General features: G+C 35.5%; 1 protein-coding gene across 8 annotated transcripts in view; it reads left to right on the plus strand.

Annotated features, from left to right (window-relative positions):
• The window catches only part of LOC5578976 (putative uncharacterized protein DDB_G0277255), a 296,522-nt gene that overhangs the window by 96,593 nt on the left and 182,809 nt on the right, over positions 1–17,120 (plus strand). For all 8 annotated transcript variants that reach the window (XM_021848810.1, XM_021848811.1, XM_021848808.1 and 5 more), the window contains one exon: positions 10,915–10,938. In XM_021848810.1, coding sequence (XP_021704502.1) covers positions 10,915–10,938 — 24 coding nt within the window. The remainder of the gene's footprint in view (positions 1–10,914; positions 10,939–17,120) is intronic.

The following is a 17,120-nucleotide window of genomic DNA, read 5'->3' on the forward strand; positions in this document are numbered from 1 at the left end:
TCTGGCTCTTTCAGCTAGGCTTGCTACTTTGGAGATTGTTAATCATTAGAATATTAAATAAAAAATGGAACCATCAAAATGGTTTTAATTTTATCAATCTTTGACCTGACGAAATTGTTTCATCAGAACAAAAAAAGATTCTTACCATTTATCCTAGCGCGTATAGCAAAAAGACTATGTTACCTCTTGGAGGCGTTATTGTCTGACAAGGAGACCAGTTTTGCACGAGCTTGTTTTGTTTTTGCTAATTAAATTATTGGATTAGCTGCGAACCGGTAGCATTTCCGGCCTACGATCACTCGCGGCGACTCACGCTCATTGGATTAGTGTTTTAAGTTTAAAGCCCACTCGCTGCGTTGAATTGGATCGCTTCAATCTTGAACTTGTGAGCTGGTCGCTTTCTTGGGAGTTGTTTATTAGATTATGCTGTTTATAAAGGTGACAACCATTAGACAGAAATCAAGAACAACGTATTATTTCTTTTGTTGCATTGTTGAGTTAAATCATTGAGAATTTGTTCTAAAGGCTAAGGTCAATATTTGAAATCAAAAGGTGTAATGACTTGAGAACTATTCTGCTATCTAAACAAAAAGCTACCAATGTTTAGCCCTATCAATCTTCCGTTCACAACCGGATGAACTAGCTAGTTCAATTCTCACGCACTCGTGGTAAAATTTGCTACGATCTGACAGATAGGACGTCCTCAAAAACGATACCATTCGGAGGAAGTGAAATACACCAACGGAAAGATACATCCATCTATCGGAGATTTCCGGCCTCGGCAACGATGTGCTGATTGACTGGTTCATCTCGCTCTTCGAGGTATCTTGCTCTGAAAACTCTGAGTCTGAACCCATATCATCGTCATCATGATCGGAATATGTTACACCTCTCACGAATGCCTCTAGAGGCCCTAGGGCACTATTGCCGGTAGCTCAAAGCGTGTAGATTAGCACATTATGGATGTGAGAAAAACAAACATCACCGCCGGTGCCGGTAGCTGATGGATGGACTGGATACCTACTTCAAAGCTGGCTGATTGATGAAATAGGCAGCTTCACACTGCGGTGAAAAAGTTTGGGGTCACCCCCTAAAAATATACAAAGTGTTTTGTCCATATATATGTAGTTATACGAATTATTGAAACTCTCTATGACTCATTCGCTATTGATTTTCGTTAGGCATAAATTTCCCTGATACAAAAATCAAATTGTTCGTATTTAAGCATGTGTCAAAAGCTTTTCATGGAATTTCGAGGAACGTTTCACTATTAGTCATAGTTTTATGAGAGATAGAAAAGTACAGATTTTAAGTATTGTGGACAAAGTTATTACGGAACATCTCTGGGACAGATAGGGTAAAATTCATATTAACTTCCGTTCAAACAGTTTTATCACTTATAAACGCAATGTTTTCGTACAGAAAGTGAAAAGACCCGTGATTTATGATAAGTCACGGCCAAGGGGATTGAGAAGTGTATAATCAACCTAAAGTAATGCGAAGGTCTCTAGAATATTCAGAAATTTTAGCCATAATCTACACCATAAAATATTTTTAAGCATATGATGCCTACGTTCAGCAGTTTAAAGGCTTAAAAATTGTGTTCACAAATTTTGACAAAAGATTGGTAATTGTCAGTCATCCAAATCGTTCTGCAATTCGGGTCCTAATGATCTACCGAGTCTACTGAAGCATATAGCTCAAACTTTTGTACGGAAGTGTATAGGCGATGTGACTTCGGTTGAAAAGAATTGTGCGCTTTGTCCAAGCATGCCGCCGATCCAAATGGGGTGTGTACCTACCTATGAGAGTTGAGTGTTGTTTCAACAGTGGACGATACAAACAAGGTGATTTTGAAGCTTTGGGATGACCTTCGGAAAGCTACCACATACAGCTGGGTGTAGTTGATTAGTGACTGTCGGCACCCGGCAATGCTGGGCCAAACCATAAATGGAAGAGTCAATGTTTGGTGATTCAATTATGCGTTGAAAATTTTTATTTTTTTAGTTGGTTGAACAATATACAGCTGAAGTTGGCGCAATGTACCGAGTGTGGTGTTTATTGGGGTTGGCAACAGCTGTATGTTAACTTGGACACGAATTTGTTCTCACCATGGATTAGAAGGTCATCTCAGAAAACACGATTGCCTGTAATTGTAGTTATTTCTATTATTTATTTTTTTCAGTAATTTTTTGAAATCTGCTTCGAACATTGCAAAATCGACACCTTTTGGACCGATTCGATCAACTTCACGAAATTTGCGATTATCGTATACCTGTTATGAATGGATCATTAAAATATCCAAAACGGTCGCTATGAACAGCATAGATAGCGTTACTGTAGTGTTGTGCGTTTGAAAAGTTTGTTAAAGCCCATATACGGTGGCGCATTTGTTTTGATGCGGTGAGTACCAAAAGAGTTCCCTTCAACGATCCATTATATTCAATTTAAGGGCTGGTCCATAAACTACGAGCAACTTTGATTATTCTGGTTAATCACGGAATAGCACCTATGAATTGTACGCTTATGCTTATGCTCAAACTAGGTTACTATGCCAGTGTCCTAGTGTTTACGACAATTCATCCATATAGGTAATCGTTCTTCAAACTCACTGATCGGACGGATCAAATGATACATCTGTTTGCAGATGATAAAAGTAAGAGGTTAATTTCTTAATTTAACGCCCAGCGTCCTATTTTGAGGATAAATGCCCCGAACGGCCAACGTCCTCAATTGAGGACAGTGATTTTCGCAAATAATATCAAAATGACTCAAAATCATTGGCGTAGCTAGGATTTTTTTCTGGAGGGGGCCCAGGGGGGGCCTAGAAAATACTGCTTTTATAGAAGTAATGTCGGTCGCAATAATCACGATTTTTTCAAATTTCGTAGTTTTGACAGATTCAGGTATTCAACTATATGCTTTGAAGAGATTCCTCTGAGAATTAGACATGAATGCACCGTTTTGGTGTAAAATGTCTCAAATAAACAAAACAAACAACAAACAAACTCTGAGAATTCACACAGGAATTTCTTCATGAATTTATTTCTTACTTTTCAATTCTTTCTCCAAGAACTCCTTTACCAATTTCAATTGAGTTTGTCCTAGGATTCGCATGGAAAATCATTCCCAGACTTTCTGATCTCACCAGAAAATTTCTCGGAGAATCTCTATCGAATTGCTTAAAAAAATCTCTGGAAGAATTCTGCCAGAGAATGTATTGGAAATTATTTTAAGGCTAAATAGCCCGTCATTCGTTTTGGCAAAAATGATGACTTTTCAGCTTGCTTTTGAAAGTGAAAAAACTAAGTCTTGATAGTTTAAATCACTGTACGCGCTAACATGCATAAAGTATGCTAATACTTTTTTTCAGCTGTGTCAGTGCAAACCCAACGGATTTTGATTAGGAATCGTTAGATGAATTAGCAACAATCATCAACGACGCGTACAAATGCCAATGTCGGCCTACTTCGCCTTAATCATTTCTCCTGGAAGGACCACTGGGTACTTATTACATATAAATTCCAATTGTTAGTTTTTAAAGTATCCTTATGTGTTCATTAATAATTTGTTTAGGATTTTCAGAAATAACTAAGCATTTCTCCAAAAAATAGTACAAAAAATCTAGGAGCCTCACCAAAATTGTCTTCAACATCACCAAGCAAGGATTCATTATACGAATTATTCAGAGAGTACGCCAACAGTATTTCAAACTTTGCTTTTCAAATTATTTCTAAAGTTTCTCTACAGGATTGTTCGAAAAATCGCAACAAAAACAAAAACAACATCAAAAACGCAACAACAACTTCCTGCAAAAAATATAATGACTCTTCCAGGTGTTACTGTAAGGATTCCTCGTAATATTCCACAAGCATTTAGTGAGCAATTAAAAAGAATTCAATTGGTAATATGTTATTCATGATTTCTCAGAGAAGTTCTCCGCAGACCTATCTGTAGTTTTTCACAGGTAATTATTTTTTATATTTATCAAAATTCTAGGAGCAACATTTCGCATTCCTTCAAAACTCTATTAATTTTATTTTTCCAAAAATTCCTAACTGAGACATGTTTGAAGAATTCTAACATATCTATAAAGTTCCTAGAAGAATACGTTCAACTGTTCTTTCAAAAACTTTTCCGAGAAAATACTCAAACACTTCTCGAGATCGATCCGTTCATGGATTTCTTAGAGAATTATATTATTTTTAGAATATTAGGATTGTAGAATATTATTGTAAGGATCTTAACAAAAAAATACCAGAGATTCATCTAAGAATTTTCCAGATATTTTTTTCTTTGAATAGCACTAACGATTCTTTTGGTATTTTTTGAAAAAAATTTCCACCAAATTTACCAAGATTTTGCAATTCTTGAACTTTTTAAAAAAATCCTTTAAAAGTTCCATCAAGTTTTCTTGCAGGTTCTAGAAATAAGCAATAACTCCAATTTTTTGGCTAATGCTAATCTCAAGATTCTTCAATAAAAAAAACTATTTAAGTATTCATCCATACTCCATTTTTTGGTTCTAAAACTACTCCAGGAATATTTCAATATTTTTTATGGGTTCAAAAGATTTTTGTTGGTATTTTTTTTTTTTTTGAATAATTGCAGCTTAAATATAATTCGGATAAATTTAATCAATTCCTGTCGTAAAATGCAAGATTTAAATCGTAGAATTTCTGAAACTTGTTGACAGATTTTTATTTCCATACAATTAAATAAACGTCAAAATATCATCGTTCAACATCAGAGTGACCATTTCTTGCATTGAGGATAAATGAACTTTAGAGAAAAATCTTTCCGATATAAACAGGAAACCTTCACCACGTTTGAAACATAAAAATGTATAGCTTTCTGAACTGAAAAACAAAGAATTGTTAACGTCATCCACAACTTTAGTAACAAATTGACACACTGTGACTTTTTTTTTTTTGGTTAAATATTCAGGTAAATTTAGCCGAGTTTGAAATTTAACCAAAAAAGTGATAGTCAGTGAAAAAAAATCACTAAACTCCAATCGTTAAATTCTTTGAAATAATCCTACACATTGTCACAATGCGTTTTAAATATGATATGTGCATTTTGTTTCGAAAAAAATACTATGCCAGATGTCAGTTCATTGTTGACCATTTTTCATGGTCATATTTTCTGAAAATTATCATACGGATGTTTCAAATTTAGATACTCTAAGTAAATTTAAAATTACCGATTCAAGATAACCAATCATTAAAGCCAAAAATGATACAATGATACTTGATCTCAAGAAGGTTTGTAGAATTTCGAAAACGTAGAAAATAAATGCAAACTTAGAATATTTTTCGTGACCCACCAGAAATCAGCTCACATCACAATCCACATATTGGGAAACTATGGTCTAAGATGCATTGTGGTAAAATTCGTAATGTGAGATTTAAATGCATTTAAATGTTAGGGGAAACTTTTGCATTACTTTGAAAATTTGTTGAGAAATTTCTGCAATTTTTCTAAACTCCTACATTTTTATATTCTTTCAAATGTTGCTTTCTGAAGTATGGAAAGATTATTGTACAAAGCTCCTCAAAGCGTCATGCGAAGGGAAGAAAAACAACAAAATGTTGAAGCAGGCAGAACAATATATGGGCAATGGTACAATAAAAGATAATTTATAATCTTTTCTATACGGGTAAATTACAGGATTGTTAAAACATCTCTAATGAATTTACAAACACAACAAATTTCTCAAGAAGGTCCATCAGTTTTTTATTTAGAAATTATCCTTGACATCTATCTAACCTTGATTTCTGGTTTTCTAAAATTCTGTCAGATAGCCTTTATGAATTCCGCCCTCGTATCAGACAACAATTCAAACCAAGGATGTGGATTTTTCCAATAATTGATAAAATTATTTCTATAGAATTAGTCTCTACAGATTCCTTTACCGATATGCTAACTTCGAGAGCAAAATTTTTTCAGGGGGGTTTCAACAAATGTTCTCTGAAGGTTGGAAGGCAAGAGACATGAAAGAATTTTTGACGAAATAGTATTTTGGAAATATTTCTTAAGGACTTAATTTCCCATCCCCAACCATTAGCCCTCTTATTCGCCTTTTTGGCCTTATAAGGCTATTATGCGGCCAATATAGGGTTTGTCAGCTGTATTATAGCACTATATTAGCACGCAGGGCGAATTAAAGTGCAATTTGGTTACTTGGGTTCGCGGGAGAATTTGTAAATAAATGTTTGAGAATACTATTTAACAAAAATTCACAGAAGAATTAATAATAGAATTGTCAGAAAAATATCTCTGCGTTAGATTTGACAGAATCAATTATTTTTTGGAAGAATTGCGAGAGAAAACTAAACTTTTGAATGATTAAGTAACAGTTTTTAGGTAAATGTGGGAACATATTCCAGAATCAATTTTCTAATCAAAAGTAGAAATAGAAGGAATGGATGTTCACCATGAGGAATTTATTTTGAAAGTTTGAACAAGTTCCACAATATTGGCTGACTAATTTTTAAAAGGTTTGCAAATGTTCTGAAGCTACCATTGAATATTCTTTTAGAAATTTGATTCAACTTAAATTCTATAAAGAATATCAAAAGTTTTTTGAGATTTTTTGTTGCAAATCTGTTGGATTTATTAAAAAGTTATATAATCTATGAAATAATAAGTTTTCTTGGAAACATATAGTTTGAGCAATAAATTTATTCATGCGGAAATACTTCAAAAAATTAATCAAAATCAAAGAGAGAATTAATTGCGCTTATCGCATACAACAAGAAGCTAGTTCTAAAACAGCAATCAATCGATCGACAGCGGACGGTTAAGCTTCGTTTGTCGCGCGATTCACCGAAGTCAGAACCGCCACGTTGATGCTGTTTAAGACAAGCGAGGTTTTCTCACTATATTTTTACAACATAAAATAACGTAACTTCTGAAGAGATTTTTGTCAATAACATGATTAAAAAAAAATGTTTCATGTTTAATTGTTTTTTTTTTTGTTATTATCACCGAAAATTCTAGGGGGGCCTGGATGATTCTGGAGGGGGCCAGGCCCCCCTGCCCCCCCCCCTGTTCCTACGCCAATGCTCAAAATATAGTGATGTTGTGTTTGGAGAACTTGTTCACAGATCTGATATATAAAAGCAGTTTTTTTTGTCCAAAAACATGAAAGTTCACATGAAAATGTGTTCACTGTATTCTATTCTCCAACCGAAACACAGTGAACACATTTTAATCGAATATGACGAAGCGTTGAGCGTTAAAGAATTCATGGAAGATTCCCATGAGTAGTTCTTGAATGAATTCCAGGAATTGCAGGAATTGCAAAAGGAATCCTAGAAGGAACTCTGTTGAAGAATTTATAATGGAATCTTTTTACAGTCCTAGAGATAATCTTTGAATCAATTAATTGAAAAAAAAACTCTGGAAGCAGGAATGGGGTGCGACTCAAATATCTCTCGGTGCTACACGCTCTGCGAAACAGCACGTTAAGGGGACAGGATCCGTCATTTATTTCAGATTTTTCAAAAGCAGTGTTTTCCTTAAAAACCTAGAAAAAGTACACCAAAATGTGTTTACTGTACTCTATTCTCCGACCGAAATACAGTGAACACATTTTCATCGAATTATGACGATGATTACGATGACGGGTCCTGCCCCCTGATTATTAAACGAAGCCAAACTTTGAATTTTGCAGTGCACAATACTGGAGAATCTGACAACAGTTCGCAAAGAAAATCAATCAAATTGTTTGCTTGCTGGTGGTGACCAATGGGATAAATCACCACCTTATGTTTCCAACTTTAACATATATATTAAGAATTTCACCTATAGGTTTTTGAAACGCACTTATTAAGCTTGTCCGCCTTCAAAGCATACCTTGTTGAAATTTTCCTAGAGTGAATTTTTGTGCTGCCACGAAAGAGATTGAAAGAGTAGAGATTGTGCTTCGCTTTGTCTCGCACAAAAACAAATTGTCTCCTGCACCTTGAATTGAGTTAACTCGCAAAGAATAAGAGACGCACGATTAATTTCGGAGTGCCATGCATGTTTTTTGCACAGCACTGAGTTTTCAGACATTCCCTGACTGGAGGAACAAATTCCGAAGAAATCATTGAAAAAAAAAACTTGAAGAAAACCTTGGTGGAACACCCAAAAAAATCTTTACGAATGCTTCCATAGAGAAATCCGTAAAGTGAATTAAGTAAGAACCGCTGTGAAAATTTAAAACGAATATTTTTCGAGGAATCCCTTGGAGAATCTATACAAGAGTTACTGGACAAATCTTCTTGGATCACTAATGGAGGAATCATCGGAAAAAAATCCTGTTGGAATGCCTGCACTCTGGAGTTTTTGGGGAAATACCTAGCAAAATTCTTAGAGATATTAAATCCTGGAGCAATCCATGGAGGAATTCTTAAATTTGCAGGAAATTCTTTTCGTTATTCTAGGATGATTCCCCAAAGAAATTTTTGGAGTGATTTTTAAAGAAATCCCAAGAGGCATCCTCGAAAGGATTCCTAATGGATTTATTAGCATAATCCCTGAAGGACCTTCTGGAGAAAGTTTCGAAGATATTCCTTGACGCATTTTCTAAGGTTTTTTTGTGGTAATTCATGAAGCAATTTCAAAATATTTCGTAAAGCATTTATTTACAAACATTTTATCAAATTCTTCAAGCTAAAATACCTATTTATTGGCGTAAAATTCAAAATCAGTGGTGTGTTGCACATGTTGTACCGCTGATTCCTTGTCAACCCCGCGTGATGCAAAATTTCTGTTTTTTTGGAATTATTGAATAGTATTGGAAGATAGTATCTGAAAGAAGATTTTTTGGAATCAATGCAGTAATTCTAGGAGACTTTTTTGGACAAATTCCATGAAGTATAACAAAAAAATCTTTAAGAAACAAATGAGGAATTTCTAAGTTATTCTTTGTATGGATCCTTGGAATCAGATTGTAAGAAAACTTAAGAAATGTTCCCGATTTTTCTTCTGAAAAAATTTTCGTTGGAATCTGGGAAAAATTGTAAAAATATGTATTCATACTGGTTGGTAAAGTTCCCGTGAAAGTCCCATGAGAAATCCCTGAATATAGTCTTGAGGAAAAGTTTGTTTTCAGGAAATTCTAGAAAATTCTTTGATTATTTTTTTGAGGTTAGGTGTACTTGGAATAACTTAAGAAAAATTGGTACCATTTTATGAAGAAATCTTCAAAAAAAAAAAATCATTTAATATAAAAAGTGTTCTTCAAAAACTCCTGGTAGATTTTCTGAAGACAAAAGGTCAGGAAGATTTAAGAGGAATTTCTGAGGGAATTCGTAGATAAAATATTGAAGTAATTTAAAAAAAAACCCTGGAAAACTCCAAGAAATTCACTAACATCTGAAAGAATCCCTTAATAAGTTTCCAGAGAAAGCCTTGAAGAAATCCCTACTATAACATTTAAATAAGTTGATGGAGGAATACCTGATGCATTCTCTAGAAGAAAATCATCGAGGATTTCTTGAAGAATCTCGTTAGGAGGTTTTAGTGAACTCATGCTCCAATCCACATCAATTATACATCCTCATTAATTACCTGCGAGATCGAAATCATTTAAAAATCTTACGTTTGAGATTTTCATGCAAAACAACTCAATCACGTTTATGCTGTCAAATAGTAATTAGTAATTAATTAAACCCTTCAAATGACCCTTTAAATCTAATGTTGTTGTTCACTTTGAAAAGAGTAGTTATTATTTTACCAAGCAAATAAAGAATTACTGATTTTAAGATACAAAAAAATATGGTGATATTTCAGAAAACTAGTGAAATGGACGAGCCACCTAATGCCTCACACTCTAAAAATCTATGGCATACGATAAGACAATTTAAGTGGGTCCTTACCATTTCCTTAGTGAGATCATTCCGGTACCAAAAATGTGTCGGTATTACCGGTACTACAGGCCTATTCATGACATCCTTAACTTAAGGTGAAGATGAATCGAAGCCAAACTTCAAATTTTCAAGAGCACAAATTTGGAGAACCAAATATACGTTTAGGCTGAAAACTTAATCGATTGGTCACTAGCTGGTCCAATTGATTAAGTTTTCAGTTCGAACGGGTGTTTGGTTCTCCAGATTTGTGCTCTTAAAAATTTGAAGTTTGGCTTCGATTTTTCTTCACCTTAAGCATGTCACAAACGGTGATGGAAATGTTTGTGTCACGAAGCATCTCACGAGTGTAAATCAAAGTAAAATAAACATGTCCTATTCGCGAACAGGCTTAGTGTGAGTAAGTTCACACCATTCTGCTCGGTAGAACATTCCGAAACAAATAGCAAAAAGTTTGCGAACATTTTCTCGCGAGTAACCGAACAAGGTGTGATTTATTACGGTTTTGACAGACAAATCAATTGAATATCCATCAAATCAACAGTAAACTAGCAATTTGTAGTTAAAAAACCCTTTGAAAACCAGAAATCTCGGAGGGGAAATAGCTTTCATCTCGAAAGCGCAATTGACTCTGAACAGCTCCAATCACGATCACGAATCAATTTAGCCTCGAATACATTCGCGAGCCCGATAGATGCGAATAAATCAGCACTCTGATGCTCGCGAGCATTTTCTTTTGTTTTGTTCCGGTTGAGCAGACATGTTTGCCACTTTCCATCACTGTCTTTAACTATACATTTGGAGGTTGAGTTCCCAAGTTTTTGGATCGGTTAAATTTTGGAACACCCTAATGTCCAGTAACTTACGTTTATCGTTCCAGCTACTGTGGGCTATTTATTGTCCAGGTTTTGAGGCGAAATTGGATAGGATAAGTTGTACTCATCACTTATTTGATAACAATTCTTTAATCTCTGAGGTCTTCTTTTCAATTTCAAATCAAATGAGGTGCATACCTACCAAGTACTAATCATTTTTCTATTTTTTGTAATTTCAGGTCGTTTCGATGGTAGTTGGTCAGGTAAGTCCAGTACCGCAAACTTTATCGATTGTACAACCAAAGCAGCTAGTTACCTAACCGAACAATACAGTTTCGCACCGCTGATATCCGTTCCGGTTGCGTGTCTTCGTCTGTCGCATCGCTCCAAAGCTAACAAAGATGTTCGAAACAATTATCGACCATTAAAATATCGGTTCCCTCTGCATTGCCTCCAAGTTTCCCCAAATAGTATAACGCATTCAGCTAAACGACGACGCCGGCGATCGTTCATTCAGTTTGATCCATCTTTTTCCTTTCACTCGGTTGGTTTATTTGCCCCCCTGACCCAACCCAAGAAGTGAATCTTCTTGAAACCGAAAAGTCTCAGCCAGTCAGCGCGAGAACAATGCGTCGGTCGCCGCCGCCACAATGGAAAACAAAAAACGTGTCTTTCCCGTGTTCGGAAACCTAACCAGCAATAATGCCATTTTACACTTATCGCATGCGCGACGATCACACAGAATGGTATGAGGGGAATATGGGGAAAGATGAGCACCCTTTGTAAGCTTCCTTCTCCCTTCAGAAATTAAAAAAAAAATCTTTGCAATTCTGATTTGCAAATTTAAACTGAAAAATTAGACTTTGTACGTAAAATTTTATTTATTAATGTAAGCTGTTGAGTTATTGAATTTATTCATACTTTTTTGTCAATGGAGTGAAATAACAATCTTTTTTTGCAATTTCTGATTGTAATAGGCTGTTTTTCATCACGCCAATCTGTCATGAAACGGCCTACTTTCCTGCACTGAAGCATGCAGTGCGGGGATAGTCATTACGTAACTGAAACCAGTGCTGTGATGATTCACTACGCAACGCTTTCTCATTACGCAACTGTTTTGAGTTGCGTAATGAATCATTAAACAACAAATTTTTAGAAATTCTAAAATGATGGTGAATGCATTCAAAAATGATTTCTGAGACCCTGAAGTGGTCTTCTACAAAATTGCAAAAAATGTTGTACGGAACTCGGTGCAGAATAAAGATTTTTACAGAACTTATCGTAATTATCCTACTCGGCAAGCCTCGTAGGATAAATTTACGACTCGTGCTGTAAAAATCATCATTCTGCAACTTGTTCCGTAAACAACTATTAGCAATTTCTCATCGTAATTGGCTGTTTTCCAATCTGTCAAAAATCGACCTACTTTCCTGCACTCAATTATGCAGTGCTGTGAGAGTCATTACGTAACTGATTTCAATTTCGTAATGACTGTTATGCATCGCTTTTTCATTACGCAACTGTTTCAAGTTGCGTAATGAATTATTCCACAACAATTTTCAGAAATTTCAGAATAATGGTCAATGTATCCCGATATGCTATCTGATACGTACGTCTCGTGCTGTAAAAATCATCATTCTGAAATTATGTCTGCAAATAGATCAATCGAGCTCATTTTTGAAGTTCTCATCTCTCCCCGTCTTCCCCTATCGTGAAATGGGATGGGAAACTTGCTAAAAGTTTCGGTTTCATAATCCGGTTGATCATCAATCGTGCGAGCACGGGAAATGTGCCGCAGCACAATCTGCTTCTCTAGGTTTTAGATTAAGACGGAGGCCTATGTGAAGATGTTATGGTTAAAAACTGATTAAAAGTGAAACTGCACCTCTTGTTCATGGCGGATGTGATACAGAAAGGTTGGGCGCCGCTCTTTTAATGAGTCGCATATTCCGAATGGCGTAAGTGAGAATTGTTCGACCTAAGTGCAGAACTGGGTGCTCTCCTGAGTTGCATCAAGATGGACGTGTATAGTTTGACACGCACTTTTATTGTTTCGAAGAGTAATTTCGTCATTCCTTGGTGAGATGTAATGATGAGGGATCACATCGGTTGAAAACTAATTAGCGATGATTGCGATTAAATAACGATGATGAAAATGATTCACTATTGAATGAACGACAGCGTCAGAGACAAACATACGTAACAGCTAAAACAATCATCAGTTTAAAATATTCTTACTTGGACTTCGCTCATTGCTAAACATATAATATTTAGCCAAATTTGAACTAGGTGGCGATAGTGCGCAAACGTCAAACAAGAACGAAAGCGACACGAGCGCCTCTAGGGGACTGACGATCAACTACTATTTATAAGAATTATGCGTTATTTTGCTGAACGATGCAAATATTTCAAGTGCTACGCCTGTTTGTCTGTGACAGCATCGTTAGTCTTGGATTTGTTTGCTAAATCATGCCATCAAAATCAGGTCAAAGTGGTATTCAACTAATTGAAATTCCGCGTACAATTTCCCTGTTTGAAATTTGATGATCTCACGTTTACATTTCACTTTCCTCGCTACCCTCAGTGTATAACACAGCGTAACAAAAATGACATTTTTGCGTGTCTCAAGAATCAAATTATATGTCATTAGTAGATTTGGGGTTGCTGAATCTGATGCCGTTCTCAGAAATGTTCCAGCACGTCACAATTTTTAGCTACAGGTCGCCAAAGTTGTATAAAACACTGGTTTTATTGATGTTTGCTTTAAATTTAAACAATGATTTACCAAAAAATATTATGAACCAATCTACCAAGCATGCGAAATAGGACTTAAACTTTCATTTCAGATATGATTTGATTGAAATTGTACGATTAAATTGAGCTAAAATAGTTTTTTTAACCAGCTTGCAATCTCCATACGAAATTCTTCGTTTCTCTTATATGGTAAAATACAAAACTTTTCTAAACCAACAAAAATTAACTTTTGAGCATCGGAAGTATTATGAACTTTGTTGATAAGTTTTGTTATACACATGAAGTTTGAGTTCTTAGGCAAATTAAGCAACTAAATTGCCATACAAGCGGGAAAACTTGCATGCAAGTTGGCTGAAATAGTAAAATTTAGCATTTTCAACAGCTAATAACTCAAAAACTAGATGTGCTATGATATTTCTGTAAATGGGAATGAATTCAGCATTTCCTAATTAAGTAAATAGCGGTATTTTGGTGCTTGAGACAAAATCGTGTTCTGCAGTGTAATAAATACAAATCTTTGTCGGTAGACGGTGGCGGCGGTGGTGCATGAGATTGCTTGGCTACTTGCGGTATGGCACAGCGAACCGATTGGCTTGGATCCATATGGGTTTCCACGAATCTGGCGAGCGTCAGCTGTCAAGGAAGATGATGAATCAGCTGCTGCACACCTTGTGACCTAGTTTTCCGAGTTGGATTTCCCTTTCTCGTTTTGGGTTGCCTAAGACTTAGGTGTAACATTGTAGATTCTTATAGTTTTGTTAGCAAATAATGAAATCGAGTCAATGGCAACTCACAAGCTCAGATTTAACAAGGCTACGCCCACAACAGATAACCAGAAGTCGCAAAAAACTTTACGTGTAATGTCGCTTACTCGTACGAATTACATCACACCCGCACAAAACGATGTATGAAATCGTTCTATTAACGAGTCTCCACGCATAAAACTCTATATTCTGAGTTCATCAGTGCATTTCGTTTCTTTCCGTATGGGCCTCTACATTTGATAAGTTCGTTTATGCATTTGTTTACATCTGTGGTGTGCCAGTGAATAAACGTGGCTGTCATTTCTATAGAAGAACTGTCAAAGTGCTTCGAGATCATCTGATTTAAAACGTCTAGTGAAAAGGCCATTACACGCACGAAATACGTCAAATCAATCCGTTGAATCTGTCAAATCAACTTTCTTTTTCTTTCTGGCGTGACGTCCCGACTAGGATTGAGCCTGCTTCTCAGGTTATTGTTTCTGTGAGCACTGCCACAGTTATTACCAGAGAAAATTCACTATCATTTGATCATGTTTGCATGTGTATATCGTGTGACAGGTACGAACATACTTTATTCATCACCAGTGCATTTATAGCGATAGATTATGGACATCATTAATGGATTAAGTTTACCCTTAATTTAAGCAAATAAAAAGGCCTTTTATCAATACGATATTTTTAGTTAGATTGAAACTATGTGTTGGTCACTGAAAACATGAATAGCTTGGATAATTACTACGTGATCATTCATTCTGCAGTGATTATATTTAGCCATTATATTTGTTGTAGCTAGCCCCCCCCCCTATTCATGATTGCAATACAAAAAAAAACTACCAGACAAATTTTCATTCCATTTGGAAAAGATTAGGAGGTGCCTCAAGTCAAATTTTTGTTTTGTTTTGCTATTTTTAACATTCAAAAAATTCTAACGAGTACATATTTGAAAACATGAAAAGCAAAATAAATATTACTAATTGAACGTCTTATTAGGGTAACCAATATATTTTGGACCCCCTGGGCCATTTTCCTGTAAATTTCCCAGATTAAATCGAAAGACCAACTTAATTTGCTTGCCATTTGGAAAGATAGGACTATTCCGCACTTGCATCAACCGTTTGTACATAGAAAATGTGTTTATTTTATCTGAAATTTATTTAATTTAATCGATTCATCCATGCAACCGTTACAACACGTTACACATAGAAATTGAAGCCGGCAGAAATTTTCCAAATGTAAACAAAAACTTGTTTCATATTTCTGAACTAAAAACGTAGAATTTCTTCGGTTTTCCATTGTCAATCGATTGATTAGACTATGGGCAAGCATATTATACAACCAGTGTCGAGGATTTTGTCGCCAAACGATAAAAAATGTCGGGGGTCCTAAATATATACATTGGGGGTCCAAAATGTATTGGTGTGTCCAAAATAAAGAAAACCAGTGCATCACAATTCAATTATTATCGACGTTTTTTGGATCCTACATGACCGTATGGGCATCTTTATCTCGTAGAGCAAGTTTTTCTCTACAATTTGGCAAGTTTTTGGTCTTGGTAACGCTGTGCAGTTAATTAATTGGGACAAACAACTAAAATCACTTCCTTAGGGGGTCCAAAATACGACCGTTACCCTAGTACTTTACAACTTTTGAAAACAACTTTTGAAATTGATTTTTGTTCATCAAAGTAAGGTACACCTGCGCAAGTTGAAACAGCTAGGGTAAGATGAAATAGCAAATAGAATAGAAATAGAAATAGCAAAGTTTCATTGTGCTTCCATTTATTGAGGCAAAATTCTATTACAGAAACATAAAGATGACAATTGAAGCCAACTTTTAAGGAAGAAAAAAACTGCTAACTTCTGTTGGCATCATGTTCAAAACATTGCGTTTTACCTTGCTCCGGTGTACTTTACCTGAAAAACATACATTTGTCTACAGTTTTTGTTCTACGAGATTCTCAACCTCATGTCCAATCATAAACATTCAACCGTAGTATCATTTTTTTCTTTGCTTTTTCTGGACATTGTTTTGGTATTGCAATTATGAATAGGAGAAGACTGGTTGAATCCCAGACATTTCGATTTTTGTGAAATGTCTAACATATAGGTAGGGATTGTATAACACAAAAGCTGATTTTATTATACGTACATAAAGTGCCGTAGCGTGTGGTTAGCCAGGTTGGCACTCGCCAAGAGCGCCAGGATTTAGGGGGCGCCAAAATGCACGACGCACTTGAAAAAAAATGGAAGGGACATATTGAATAGGATTGTATCCTAAGTCACAATTTAAATTCTTACAAAATACTGAAAGAATTTTCGAATAAAACTGAAAACAAATTTAAAAAAATCAACAGAATGCTTAATAAGATTCGAATGGATGATTGGATTCTTGGGAGTTTTGTCCAGATTTTCACATAATTCTAAGCAGGGTTCTTGCGAAACCTTTGACATGTTACTCACATTATCTTCTGCAAGATTGTTATAGATACGAAACATAATTCTCACATAAAGCAGGCCTACAACGCAATACAAAATTGGATTTGGGCAGAATATTTTGAAGTTTCTGTACATAATTTTCAAAAGGTTTCATTTTCAATGAATACAAACCTGCGAATCCAATCTAGATCCTTATAATCCTAAGCAGATTTAAAACTAAAGGATTTAATAACAGTAATTATCAAACGTGAGTTATAAGCTGCATATTAAGTTTCTGTTTCTGACATGAGAAATTTGGTCAGCATATTTCACAACAACCGACAATTGATTTTACGTAAATGTTGATTAAAGTTGAGATATTCAATCTGTTGGATCATACCCTTGGAAGGAGATTCCCTATTTCCCACGGGTTTGGCGAAAGTGTCTCTGATTACGAGTCCGCCACTAGCCTTTTGGCCCTTCATACAGCGCACAATGGACCGAATCGACAAT

This window comes from Aedes aegypti, chromosome 3 (assembly GCF_002204515.2).
Source record: "Aedes aegypti strain LVP_AGWG chromosome 3, AaegL5.0 Primary Assembly, whole genome shotgun sequence".
Lineage (NCBI taxonomy): Eukaryota > Metazoa > Arthropoda > Insecta > Diptera > Culicidae > Aedes > Aedes aegypti.